Genomic DNA, 15115 nt, shown 5'->3' with positions numbered 1-15115 from the left:
ACAACAGTGATATAAATACCGTGAAGTATGTTCATTATTCAACACCACATCATGTCATACTTTTAGAGGAAAGCAAAGCAAATTCCTGACTGATGAGGGGACAAACAGAAGGAAAGGTGAAGTACGTTTTCACTAGTTCTACCTTAGTCCACCTAATGGTCATATTTCTAGTCTGGGGAAAGACCACTGTCTGAAGGTACGTGGAGGTCTTGTTCACTTATCGGACCCTCCTGGTGCCTCGAAGCATGTGAATATAGTCTTGTAAATGCATGAGCGGACTTTGGTTTGTTGAGATAGGAACAAACTTCAGTGTTTGTTTGTTTCCCTGGGATGTGACTGTACAGACTGCATTTGTGACAACGTATGTATACAAAGATTTTTTTATGAACAGAGTATATTTTTGAAATTAAAAAAGCAAATGGTCAGGCTGAACTCTGAAAATCCCTCACAAAATATTTCCTCATCCCTCTCTCTCTCTCTCTCTGCTCTTTTAAAGACTAGTCAAGATTTGATCAAGATTTTTGGTCGTGTTATGTGATTCAGTGTCAAATTTTATCTGTGCATCTTGTGTCTCTGCTGAGGCCAGGCTCTTGGCACTGATGTAGTTTTCAGAGCTATTGATCAGCTGGTGTTCACTGTCTGTCTTTCCCACCAACAGGAAGTTGTACAAGCGTTATGCCTTCCTGCGATGTGAGGATGAGAAGGAACAATTTCTTTACCACCTCTTGTCGCTCAATGCCGTGGACTACTTCTGTTTTACCAGTGTGTTCACGACAATCAGTAAGTCGGGACAGTGTCCTGTCGAGCCATGAGAACTGCACTGGAATTATTGCCAAAACAATCTCCAGAAAAGGAATGAAAGTTTTTTTCTTCTTTTTACCAACAAGTTGTAACCATCTGGACTGTATGGCTAGAAAGGGAAATGGAAGCAGATTCAAGAATAGGGCAGCAGATAAATAAGTAGCAACAGAAAAATTGGCAGAAGTGTGAGGAAAACGCAAGGGTACTAACTGAGTAGCTCAAAGAGCTGGTATAAGCACAACAGGCTGAATGGCTTCCCCCGAATCAAACATCACCACATCATCACTGACTCAAACACATTCGTTCTACAGAAGGCAAAATTATAACACTTCCCACTCGCATTGATTTTATTTCTCTCTGATGAACAGCAAGCACTTAAGGCCCAAGATTGGCCTCCCTTCACCCTCTGTGTTAGACTGCAGTGTGCCAGGTCACTTAGTCACCATAGAATCCCTACTGTGTGGAAGCAGGCCATTCGGCCCATCAAGTCCACACCGTCTCTCTGAAGAGTATTCCCCCAACACCGAGGAATGAAACAAGAGTAGGACTTTTACAGTTAACAGTAGGATCTTGGGTGGTGCTGTAGAACAGAGAGATCTCGGGGTTCAGATACATAAATCTTTGAAATTTGTGTCACAGGTAGAGAGGGTGGTTGAGAAGGTGTTTGGCACGCTTTGTTCATTCCTCCGACCTTGGAGTATATGTCATATTGAGGTTGTACAGAACAGTGGTAAGGCTTCTTCTGGAGTACAGTGTGCAGTTTTGGTCTCTCTGCTATCAGGAAGGCTATCATTATGCTGCAGAATGTTCAGAGAAGATTTACCAGGGTTTTGCTGGGAATGGAGGGTTTGGAATATAAAAATACACTGGAAAGACTGGGACTTTCTTCACTGAAATGTAGGGGGGTAACCTTATTGAGGTTTATAAAATCATGAGGGGCATAGATAAGGTGAATAACAAAGGGTGGGTCAGTTCAAAACAAGGGTAGCATATTTTTAAAGTGAAAGGAGAAAGATTTAAAAAGGACATGAGGGGCAACTTTTTACACAGAGTGTGGTCCTTGTATGGAATGAACTGCCAGAGGAAGTTGTGGATGTGGGTACAGTTACAATATTGAAAAGACATTTGGATAAGTTCATGAATAAGAAATGTTTGGAGGGATGTGGACCAAGGGCAGGTCAGTGGGACTGGTTTAGTTTGGGAATATGGTCAGCATGGACTGGTTGGACCAAAGGGTCTGTTCTGTGCTGTATGACTCTTTGATAAGGTGTTTTGGAAAAGCATTAACTGGTGTATACAATCGGGAATATCTACAGTGCACTACTCTTTACTGTGTCAGCTGTTGTCACCTGCAACAGTATCATGGTCATGAACTTGAAAAGGGTGATAGATTAAACTCCATCTCCTGCAGACGAAACCCAAAGAGGTTCTTAGCAGATTGAAGTAACCCACTGAACCTAGCTCCATCAACATCGAGAATGGACACGATGACGTACCTGACGTATTACCATGCTTGGGGGGAGCTGTCCCACTCAGTTTGAGTCACAAACTTGAGCTGGAAGAAGATTTGGGGAGGGGTTGAGGAAGGAATACCCCACTTTGGACTCTTAGCTAGTGCAATCTGAGGCAGTTCAAAGAGCCATGAACCCTTTATCCAGGCACATACTGCACTGCTAAGGGAGTGCTGCACGGTCAAGGCATCATTTCAAGTGAATGTAAAAATCCTGTAGCACAAAACACCATCTGGCCTCTGGTAATAGCAGACTGAGTTTTTCTCATTTAGAAGTCCAGAATTGTCTGACTGACTCACTCTGAGTAATCCAGTCTACAATGCAGACAGTACAAAGCCATTGGATTTTGCAGGATACTGTATTACAGAAGTGGACTCCTTTATCAATTAATGAGTCTTCCCTTAACAATCATGATTCGGTCAATTTTAGATCGAAATTTACTTCAAAGTTAAACTTTGTAGTTACTTTAAAATGATGTCGACCACATAATGCATGAGATGAGAGGGATGAGAATTTTATGTTTGACTCTATGTCTAGAACATTCGCGGGTGATGTGAATGTTTTTTTTTAGGGTCTGTGCTCCAGAAACATTCGGGACACTGGGAAGGGGTATTCACCTACCATGTCTGTGTATAGGACGGTATTGGTAATGGGAATACTACCGAGCAATCAATATAGAAAGCAAAAGATTGATTAAATCAATCAAGTTACCATATTCTTACCAGAGCATTGGGCTGCCCTCTCATTAGACAGAGCTGAAAATGTGTTGCTGGAAAAGCGCAGCAGGTCAGGCAGCATCTAAAGAGCAGGAGAATCGACGTTTCAGGCATGAGCCCTTCTTCAGGAATGAGGAAAGTGTGTCCAGCAGGTTAAGATAAAAGGTAGGGAGGAGGGACTTGGGGGAAGGGCGTTGGAAATGCGATAGGTGGAAGGAGGTCAAGGTGAGGGTGATAGGCCGGAGTGGGGGTGGGGCGCGGAGAGGTATTTTAGCGTTTTTTGAGAAGATTTGTAACTCAGGTTGAGGTTCTGGATGTAGGTTTGCTCACTGAGCTGAAAGGTTCATTTTCAGACGTTTCGTCACTCTATTAGGTGACATCATCAGTGAGCCTCCGGACAAAGCACTGCTGTTGATTCCTGCTTTCTATTTATATGTTTGGGTTTCTTTGGGTCATGACATCACCACAGGAAATGACATCACCACAGGAAATTACATCACCAACCCAAAAAGGGCAGGAATCATCGGCAGTGCTTTGTCCAGAGGCTCACTGAAGATGTTATCGAGTATGGTGACAAAACATCTGAACATGAACCTTCCAGCTCAGTGAGCAAACCTACATCCAGAATCTGTATTTTGTTGAGGAAGAAATATTGAGCAGAACACTGGAAGAGTTCTCATGTCCTGCTCTGAGCATTCATCAGAGAGAAGATGTGAGCCCCCTTAGAGTCATATCTAACCTGAAAGATAGCAGCACCAACAATGCAGCTTACCTTCAGAGTTGCACTGCAGTCCTACCCTCAACTGAGGGTCCAAATCTCCAGAGTGAGGCTTGAACCCACAATCATCCAGCTTCAATGCTCCAATGAGGAGAGTGGAACTGATATATATGTGTGTTTAGCTTGTGAGGGATGGGTTCGGGTTAGTTCAGTGTGCTGGGATTTATTATTTGTTCCAACAATTCCTGCCATATCTGTTCTTGCTTCCCCACAGTGATTCCATACAGAGCTGTCATTATTCCCATCAAAAAGTTGAGTAACTCCATCACTACCTCCAATCCTTGGATCAGCGTGTCGGGCGAGCTCGGGGACACTGGAGTCATGCAGGTGCCCAAGAACGTTTTGGAAATGACCTTTGAGGTTTGTACAGGTCCTCCCTTACCTTCATTTGTGCTTTCCTTGATAAACAGTCTGACTGTGAACTCTTTTCAAAGCTTTTATTTTAGAATCCTCCTTGTCTTCTATCCTCCTCCTCTCTGTAACCTCCTCCTGTCGAGAAACCTCTCCAAATTCTCCTCCGGTTCTGACCTCGCACCTCATCTCAATTTTCATTGCTCCTGTAGAGTTCCCTCTCCGCATTTCTCCACTTCTTTACCTCACGTTCCTCCTCTAAGGACCTTGGAGAATGTCGGAGGAGAAGTAGGCCATTCAGCCCATTAAGTCTGCCCCGCCCTTCAATGAGATAATGGCTGCTCTGATAATCTTCAACTCCACTTTCCTTCCTTTTCCCCATAGCCCTTGATTCCCTCGCTGATTAAAACTCTATCTCAGCCTTGAATATTTTGAATCAACCCAGCCTCGAGAACTCTCTGTGGTGAAGAATTCCACAGACTAATTAACCCAACATGCTGTTGTGCCTATTCCTTTGACCAAGTCACCTGTCCTAATTGAAATAACTCTTTTCCCTCACCCAGTGCCAGAATTTAGGCAAACTGACCACAGTTCGGATCGGACATGACAACTCCGGTCTGCTGGCCAAGTGGTTAGTGGATTGTGTGATGGTCAGGAATGAGATCACCGGCCACACCTACAGGTAAGGACCCAACATCGACACTTTTATACAGATGTGTAGAAAGGATGTATGTATGCACATGTAAACTCAAGTATTTCTACATGTACACATACGTTATACAAAAACAAATCTGCCTTTATTGGCCAGTGCATTTAATATAGGAGTTGGGAGATCATGTTGTGGCTGTACAGGACATTGGCACTTCCACAACACTGCATTTAATTCTGGGCTCCCTGCTCCAGGAAAGATGTTGTTAAACTTGAAAATATGTTGCTCGGGTTGGAAGGTTGGAGCGATAGGAACAAGCTGAATCAGCTGGGACTATTTTCCCTGGAGTGTCAGAGGCTGAGGGGTGACCTTATAGAGGTTTATAAAATCATGAGGGTGATGGATAGATTAAATCAACAAAGTATTTTCTGTGGTGTAGGGGAGTCCAGAACTAGAGGGTTTAGGGTGAGAGGGAAAAGATATAAAAGAGACCAAAGGGGCAACTTCTTCATGCAGAAGGGGGTGCATGTGTGGAGGCTGGTACAATTACAACATTTAAAAGGCATTTGGATGGGTGTATGAATAGGAAGGGTTTGGAGGGATATGGGCCAGGTGTTGCCAAGTGGGACTAGATTAAGTTGGGATAGCTGGTCAATATGGGCACATTGGACTGAAGGGTTTGTTTCTGTGCTGTACATCTCTATGACTATATGGTACTTAGGACATACATAGATAGGTGCAGCTTTTATTATACAGTGAATCATCAATAGAACAATGACACAAGAGTGTCTTTTGAAAACAGCAATACTTACTTTAGATAACCCTGTGCCCTAAAGGAAGGAATGGTTTAAAGGCAGTGTTGTTTTGTTTGACGGCCTGTGTTACTTCACATCAGGTTCCCCTGTGGACGGTGGCTTGGGAAAGGGGTAGACGATGGCAGCCTGGAGCGGATCCTGGTGGGCGAACTCATCACCCCTGTGGTGGAGGAAGACCTGAGCAAACAGTGCCGCACTCCACCTCAGCTCCGATCACCGACTGTAGCCCGGCGACTGAGCATCACATCCCTCGGGGGGAAGACAAACAGTGAGTGAGCTAACTACCCCATGGGCTGCATGGCCATCTTGCAACATCAGGCCTTGACATGAGGCCAAGTGCAGCTGCAGCCCAGAGCCACGGTAACCACATTAAAATGAAAGTCCCATTAGTTAATTTGGAGACCTCCCATTGCTGTTCATTACGGGGGACAGCTCTGAGGTTGAGCCACGTTGATGGGAGCAAAGCAGATGAAGCCTCATTCTGCATCTAACAATGCCATCTAGACTTGCCCTGGAAGCATGTGACCTCCAGTGCCTGATCTGGAAAATGTTTCATCCTCAGCATTAACGTCTCACAGCTTACGAGCACCAAAGACGCTGCTCCATTTTCTTTGAAAGATGGTGACTAATGCATAAAATGGCCTCTGAGTAATTTACTGTGTCCCTCTTAGCTGACATTAATCCTGCTGTAGGAATGATCTTGTGGCAATGTTCCTGCTTCTCAGTCAGAATCAAAAAGTGCTGGGTTCAAACTCTACATCTGACAATTGTGCAAAGTGCGGATTGGAGGCTTGGCTCTGGATTCCAGTGGGATATTTGTGTCCGATAGGCCTGGATGGTTTCAGACAGACACAGATACACACACGCACCTCTCTTATACACACAAACTCACACATTCGTACGCACACACTGGCATGTTCTCTCACATACATTCTATATCATGCCTGCATACATATTCGCTCACGCGCACACACACACATTCTCTCATGTTCACATTCTCTCTCAGGCACATTACACCTAGAGTGCTAGAACATAATGAATCAGAAGTCATGTTTCAGCTGCCCTAGGCCCTAGTTAGGCCACAATTGGACTGTGAGCAGTTCTGGACACCTTAGCATCAGAAGGAAGTATTGATGCTGGATGGAGTGTACTGCAAATTCACCAAAATAATACATGGACTATAAGGGAAGCTTAAACAAACTAGGATTATACTCCCTAAAGGTTAGATGACTGTAGGATGATTTGCTGCCAGTTTTCAAAGTATCAAGGAGAACAGATTGGGTAGATAAAAATAAATTGTTTTGTTGCGTGGAGAAGTCTAGGACAAGAGGCTAAAATTTAGTGCCAGTCCATCCAGGAGTGAAGGTAGAAAACATGTATACACACGGGGGATGGTAGAAGATGAGTAATCTCTTCAGAAAACATCGATCAATACAAAATTATCTATGAATTGTAATTGATAAAATTTTCTAAATCACCTTTACTCGGGAAATGTGAGCAACTTTATGTATGTGAAATAAGGCCACAGACCTTGCAGAAATCTTGGTTGGTGGCAGGACCAGTAGGCCTCCCTCCAGTTGGTAAGTTGCTATCATTCACATTCTCCATGGAAACCTGTCAGCCCAGTTAATCTTTTTCAATTTTGTCCCCGACAGAACCCAACGCTGGCCAAATCCAGGAAGGAATTGGGGAATCAATAAATAACATTGTAAAACATTTTCATAAACCAGAAAAAGAGGTAGGTTTCAAAAACATTGTACATTGGTGTCTTGGTGATGATAAGGGTCAGCATTGGTTTATAACTTTTCGTCTTTTCTTGCCTACTGTCAGTTTTGTTAGTTATGACTGCATTGGTCAACTTGTTGGAAGGCTGTTGGTTCAGATCCCAGTCTAGAGACGTGAGCACTTCAGTTCAGTCCTGAACAAATGCTGTGTTGCCCGATACGCCATCCTTTTCAGAGATATATAAAACTGAAGCCCCCATCTGGTTTCTTCCCTCTGCACTATCTGAAGACAAGCTCAGAAATTTTTCCGAGTGACCTGGTCAAAGTTTATCCCTCATCAACCAACATTTCAACTGGACAATCTTGAAGCATTGATCTTCCTGCTGTGTGTGACATCTTGCTGTGCACAAATTCACTCCCAATTTTTCGACATTGTGAAAGTACATCACTGGGTCCAAGCCACTTCCATTTCTGGAGGTCAGAGATGGAGATGTGTGGAAATGTGAATCCTTCCTTTTCTCAAAGCGGCTGACTCTTGCCATATGTGGTTCTTGGGTATGAGCTTACCTCTGTTAACTTGCGAAAGTTGCCTCCCATCTCCCCAAAGCCTGTCCATAAGGAGTGTGATGGAATACTACCCCACTTGTCAGGATAGGTGCAGCTCCAACAACACTCAACACCATCGAGGAGAAAGAAGCCCATGGAACTGGCACCCCAACCACTATCTTCAATATTCACTCCCTTCACCACTGATAAACAGTGGGCAGCAGTACGTACCATCGCAGCATGCACTGCAGCAATTCACCAAGGCTCCTTCAACAGGACCATGCAATCTCTATCACTTAGAATGACAATGCAGCAGACCTGCAACTTCCCTTCCAAGACACACACCACCTTGACTTGGAAATATATAAGCGTTCCCAACTCTATTGCTGGGTCAAAATCCTGGACCTCTCTTTCCTAACAAGGTGTTTCTAGACACTAAAGACTGCAGCAGTTCAAGAAAGCAACTCACCACCACCTTCTCCAGGGCAGTTAGGGAGAGGTAATATTTGACACATTCTCCCCGTGTCTGTTGTGGGTTTCCTCTGGGTGCTATGGTTTCCTTCCACCCTCATCTGCAAAGGTGTGCAAATGAGGTGAATTCATCGTGCTAAATTGCCCATAGTGGTTGGTGTATCAGGCAGAAGGAAATTGGTCTGGATGGGTTACTCTTCGGAGGGTTGGAAGGCCAAAGGGCCCGTTTCCACACTGTAGGGAATCTAATCTAATAAATGCTCTCCCAACCTGCAACACCCACACCCAGTGAACAAATTTTTGAAACATATTGCATCTTAACGTTAACCAAGTTGTAATAAATAATTATTAGTCCCGGTCAAGATTAATCCTGATCCAAACCATGCAACAAGATGACTGGATACTGATCAGGTGACTCAGCGGTAAATCACTGAACGAGTGATCTTGGGAGCAAGGCTAATGACTGAGAGCAAACATTTAAATGGCGTCACGAACGATTCACCAGGATGTTACTGGGAATGGAGGGTTTGAGATATTAAAATAGACTGGAAAGGCTGGGACTTTTTTCACCAAGGCACAGAAGATTGAGGGGTTTACAAAATCATGAGGAGTGTAGATAAGGTGTAAGGAGGGGGGGTAGTTCAAACTAGGGGGCATATTTTCATAGTGAGTGGAGAAAGATTTGAAATGGGGGGCAACTTTTTTACACAGAGAGTGGTTTATGTGTGGAATGAACTGGCCAGACAAAGAGGTGCATGTGGATATAGTTACAACTTTTAAAAGCCATTTGGATAAGTTCATGAATAGGAAAGGTGTAGAGGGATGTGGGCCCAGCACAGGCAGATAGGACTAGGTTAGTTTGGGAAAATGTTCGGTATGGACTGGCTGGACTGAAAGGTCTGTTTCTGTGCGGTATGACTCTATAAGACTTGGTTGAATTCAAATTCCATTAATAAATGTGGATTGTAAAGTTAATCCCAGGAATGATGACTATGTTAATCATTGTTAATTGTTGTACAAACCTATCTGGTTCATTGATATCTGTTTAGGGAAGGATATCTGCCACTGTTACCTAGTCTCACTGACATGTAACTCCACACCAACAGCAACATTGCTGACTCTGAACAGAGTCGATAAATGGCCAAAAACACCACTCACTTCAGAGCTGGTTTGGAGATGCCGGTGTCGGACTGGGGAGGACCGAGTTAAAAATCACACAACACCAGCTCATAGTCCAACAGGTTGATTTGGAGGCACTGGCTTTCAAAGAGCTGCTTCCTCATCAGACAGTTGTGGAGCAGAATCATACGACACAGAATTTATCGCAACAGGATTGCAGTGTTATGGAATGTATTATTTGTCATAGAACGTTAAATTTGTTTAACATTACACTTCATGACATTGCAATCCTGTTGCTATAAATTGTGTGTCGTATGATTCTGCTCCACAACCACCTGATGAAGGAGCCGCGCTCCAAAAGCTAGTGCTTCCAGATAAACCTGTTGGGCTCTAAGCTGGTGTTGTGTGATTTTTAACTTCAGAGCTGATTAGGGATTAGCCACAAATGTTGGCCTTGTCAGTGATGCCTGCAAACCCGAAAGAATAAAAGCAAAGCTTACAGAATCCCTACAATGTGGAAACAGGCCATTTGGCCCATCAGGTCCACACCGACCCTCCGAGGAACATCCAACCCATACCCACTCTATTCCTGTAATGCTGCATTTCCCACCTAGCCTGCGCATCCCTGGAGACTATGGGCAATTTCGCATGGCCAATCCATCCAACCTTGCACATCTTTGGGCTGTGGGAGGAAACTAGAGCTCCCACACAGAAACAGGGAGAAACCTACAAACTCCACACAGACAATCACCCGAGAGTGGAATCGAACCCGGGTCCGTGGCGCTGTGAGGCGGCAATGCTAAAAAGTGAGCTACTGTGCCTGTATCAGACGTATTCCTTCCCATCTCTGAGGCAGGTGTTGGGCTAAGGGTAGGGCCAGTCTAATTATGTTACCCAACCACTGTCTTGAATAGGATTAGCTAACTGGGCCTGATTCAAGAATTAACCTGGACCTTGGTGGTCAGTAAGGATTAAGACGGTATACATGATCTTCTTACCCACAAGCTAATTTGGACAGAGATGAGTTTTGACAGGAGTAGTCAAGAGATATGAAGAGAGAAAGAACGGGGTCCTAGGTGAAAGTGGGTACTGCAGATGCCGGAGATTAGAGTCAAGATTGGAGTGATGCTGGAAAAGCACAGCAGGTCAGGCAGCATCCCAGGAGCAGGAAAATCGACATTTCGGGCAAAAACCCTTCATCAGGAATGAGGCAGGGACCCTCCGGGGTGGAGGGATAAATGGGAGGGGTTTAACGTTGATTTTCCTGTTCCTCGGCTCTGCTTCATTCCTGATGAAGGGCTTTTGCCCGGAACATTGATTTTCCTGCTCCTCGGACCCTCCCATTTATCTCTCCACCCGGAGGCTCCCTGCCTCATTCCCGATGAAGGGCTTTTGCCCAAATTGTTGATTTTCCTGCTCCTCGGATACTGCCTGGCCTGCTATGCTTTTCCAGCACCACTCTAATCTAGACTCTGATCTCCAGTATCTGCAGTCCTCACTTTCACCTAGTTGATTTTAACCTTACTGTGAATCTTTTTGTAAGGATGCCTACATTGAAGTTCTCCTCTTCTCTCTACAAAGATCTCAGTGAGTCTCTCTCTCCCTGCAACCCCCAAGTGATCTCCTCTGCCCTGAAGCTCTTCAACCATGTCATCTCCATCCCCAACCCCACTCACCTACTGTACTCTTAGCTACCTTCTCCCCACCCCCACCCTCCTCTCCTTTATCTCTCCACCCCGGAGCTCCCTGCCTCTATTCCTGATGAAGGGCTTTTGCCCGAAACGTCGATTTTCCTGGTCCTCAGATGCTGCCTGACCTGCTGTGCTTTTCCAGCACCACTCTAATCTTGGCTGGGGCCCTAAGTGGATGGATAAGGAAGAGGGGCTGGAATCACAGGGCTTTGGGATGAGGGTCAGAATTGCAAGAACAGGCAGCAGCAAGGCCCAAAATGATTTTGACAAGAGGTTAGCAATTTAAATTAAAATAACTAAAGAACTGCAGATGCAGGGAATCAGAAACAAAAACAGAAATTGCCGGGAAAACTCAGCGGAGTTCTGAAGGAGGGTCACCGGACCCGAAATGTTAACTCTGCTTTCTCCCTCCGTGGATGTTGCCAGATCTGCTGAGTTTCTCCAGCAGTTTGGGTTTTTGTTAGGAATTTAAATGACGAGGCAGATGGATGTTGGGAACGGGGCTGACCTGAGGTTAACGGAGCAAGGAACCAGAGGTTAACTCTGAAGAACCCTGGAATAGTCAAGTCAGGAACTGGCTATTGAAGTGACCAATGTTGTGGAAGACAATGGAGGCACTTGCTGGTGAATATGGGTCTGTAGGTCAGTTTGGGGTGTTGGGTTAGCCCCTGTCAGGTGGAATTATAAACCTGGCCTGGGAAAATGTTACGTTGGCATCAGCAGGAAGTGAAGGTTAATGTTTGAGTCATGTTCCTTGTTCAGTAGTCTATATAACTCGTTGCTACCTTCCCCCACCCTCCCCTCTGACCTATCACCTCCATCCCCACCCCAATCACCTGTTGTACTCGTTGCTACCTTCTCCCACCCTCCCCTCTGACCTATCACCTCCATATTCTTTGCTACCTTCCCCCACCCTCCTCTCTGACCTATCACCTCCATCCCCACCCCCAATCACCTGTTGTATTCTTTGATACCTTCTCCCCAGCCCACCACCCCCATTTATCTCTCGACTGTGGAGGCTCCCTGCCTCTATTCCTGATGAAGGGCTTTTGCCTGAAACGTCGATTTTCATGCTCTTCGGATGATGCCTGACCTGCTGAGCTTTTCCAGCACCACTCTAATCTAAACTCCCATTGTATACAGCTTCAGTGTCTGAGAAGATTGTGGTACAGGTACCAATGGAGCTACAGTGACACCAGGTGGCACCACCAGGAAATCTTTATATGGGAGTTCCCATTGAAACCAATCGCACTGGTGTTTTCAACATTAAATATTGAGAGATATGAATTGTCACAGTCCTAAATAGCATCCCACCCAATCCCTTTATTCCCACCTTACCTGTACATGTTTGGATTGTGGGAGGAAACCGGAGGAAGTCCAGACAGACATGGGGAGAATGTGCAAACTCCACACAGTCACCCAAGGCTGGAATTGAACCTGGTTCCTGGCACTGTGAGGCAGTGGTGCTAACCACTGTGCCACCTCTGCATGGGAACTTTTAACTTATCTACTTGTGGTTAGTGTGGAGTGTGAGTTTCACTTCTGCTTGATTTTAATCTCTACGAAAGGTGGTGTATTCCTTCCACCTCTCCACTTTACCCACTCAGTGAACTGCAATTAAACTGACCTCAAAAGACTTTGAATGTGACATATTACAGACACACGGAAACATGTTTACAATATATTTGCCAGTGACCCAGTTTGGCCAGCCCCTTGTTCTTTCAAAGTACTTTTGGTAAAATTTGGAGAGGTACACGAATTATCCAATGGTTGATGGCTAGTTCTGCTCACCCACCATCTTCCCTACTCACCCACCTTCATCCCCACTCACCCACCTCCATTCCCACTCACCTACCATCATTCCCACTCACCCACCATCCTCCCCGCTCACCCACCTTCATCCCCGCTCACCCACCTTCATCCCCACTCACCCACGTTCATCCCCACTCACTCACCATCATCCCCACTCACCCACCTTCATCCCCACTCACCCACCATCATCCCCGCTCACCCACCTTCATCCCCGCTCACCCACCTTCATCCCCGCTCACCCACCTTCATCCCCGCTCACCCACCATCATTCCCACTCACTCACCTTCATCCCCACTCACCCACCTTCATCCCCACTCACCCACCATCATTCCCACTCACTCACCTTCATCCCCACTCACCCACCTTCATCCCCACTCACCCACCTTCATCCCCTCACCCACCTTCATCCCCACTCACTCACCTTCATCCCCACTCACCCACCTTCATCCCCACTCACCCACCTTCATCCCCAATCACTAAACATCATCCCCACTCACCCACCTTCATCCCCACTCACCCACCTTCATCCACACTCACCCACCATCATTCCCACTCACTCACCTTCATCCCCGCTCACCCACCTTCATCCCCGCTCACCCACCATCATCCCCACTCACCCACCTTCATCCCCAATCACTAAACATCATCCCCGCTCACCCACCATCATTCCCACTCACTCACCTTCATCCCCACTCACCCACCTTCATCCCCACTCACCCACCATCATTCCCACTCACTCACCTTCATCCCCACTCACCCACCTTCATCCCCACTCACCCACCTTCATCCCCTCACCCACCTTCATCCCCACTCACTCACCTTCATCCCCACTCACCCACCTTCATCCCCACTCACCCACCTTCATCCCCAATCACTAAACATCATCCCCACTCACCCACCTTCATCCCCACTCACCCACCATCATTCCCACTCACTCACCTTCATCCCCGCTCACCCACCTTCATCCCCGCTCACCCACCATCATCCCCACTCACCCACCTTCATCCCCAATCACTAAACATCATCCCCACTCACCCACTATCATCCCCACTCACCCACCATCATCCCCACTCACCCACCATCATCCCCACTCACCCACCTTCATCCCCACTCACCCACCTTCATCCCCAATCACTAAACATCATCCCCACTCACCCACCTTCATCCCCACTCACCCACCTTCATCCCCACTCACCCACCTTCATCCCCACTCACCCACCATCATCCCCACTCACCCACCATCATCCCCACTCACCAACCATCATCCCCAATCACTAAACATCATCCCCACTCACTCACCATCATCCCCATTCACATAGAACATAGAACAATACAGCACAGAAGAGGCCCTTCGGCCCACGATGTTGTGCCGAACATTTGTCCTAGCTTAAGCACCTATCCATGTACCTATCCAATTGCCACTTAAAGGTCACCAATGATTCTGACTCTGCCACTCCCACAGGCAGCACATTCCATGCCCCCACCACTCTCTGGGTAAAGAACCTACCCCTGACATCCCCACTATACCTTCTACCCTTCACCTTAAATTTATGTCCCCTTGTAACACTGTTGTACCAGTGGAAAAAGTCTCTGACTGTCTACTCTATCTATTCCTCTGATCATCTTATAAACCTCTATCAAGTCTCCCCTCATCCTTCGCCGTTCCAATGAGAAAAGGCCTAGCACTCTCAACCTATCCTCGTACGACCTATTCTCCATTCCAGGCAACATCCTGGTAAATCTCCTCTGCACCCTCTCCAAGCTTCCACATCTTTCCTAAAGTGAGGTGACCAGAACTGCACACAGTTACTCCAAATGTGGCCTTACCAAGGTCCTGTACAGCTGCAACATCACCTCACGACTCTTGAATTCAATCCCTCTGCTAATGAACGCTAATACACCATTGACCTTCTTACAAGCTCTATCCACCTGAGTGGCAACTTTCAAAGAGCTATGAACATAGACCCCAAGATCCCTCTGCTCCTCCACCTTACTAAGAACCCTACCGTTAACCCTGTATTCCGCATTCTTATTTGTCGTTCCAAAATGGACAACCTCACACTTGGCAGGGTTGAACTCCATCTGCCATTCCTCAGCCCAGCTCTGCATCATATCTAAGTCCCTTTGCAGC

General features: G+C 46.2%; 1 protein-coding gene across 2 annotated transcripts in view; it reads left to right on the top strand.

The window, feature by feature from the left end:
- Nucleotides 1-15115, top strand: part of LOC132825007 (DENN domain-containing protein 5B-like) — a 299001-nt gene that overhangs the window by 266729 nt on the left and 17157 nt on the right. For both annotated transcript variants that reach the window (XM_060839998.1, XM_060839997.1), the window contains 5 exons: nt 659-780; nt 4021-4166; nt 4721-4839; nt 5702-5889; nt 7277-7359. In XM_060839998.1, coding sequence (XP_060695981.1) covers nt 659-780; nt 4021-4166; nt 4721-4839; nt 5702-5889; nt 7277-7359 — 658 coding nt within the window. The remainder of the gene's footprint in view (nt 1-658; nt 781-4020; nt 4167-4720; nt 4840-5701; nt 5890-7276; nt 7360-15115) is intronic.

This window comes from Hemiscyllium ocellatum, chromosome 19 (genome assembly GCF_020745735.1).
Source record: "Hemiscyllium ocellatum isolate sHemOce1 chromosome 19, sHemOce1.pat.X.cur, whole genome shotgun sequence".
Lineage (NCBI taxonomy): Eukaryota > Metazoa > Chordata > Chondrichthyes > Orectolobiformes > Hemiscylliidae > Hemiscyllium > Hemiscyllium ocellatum.
The sequence above is the reverse complement of the archived record's forward strand: the minus strand, read 5'-3'. Positions and strand labels throughout refer to the sequence as shown.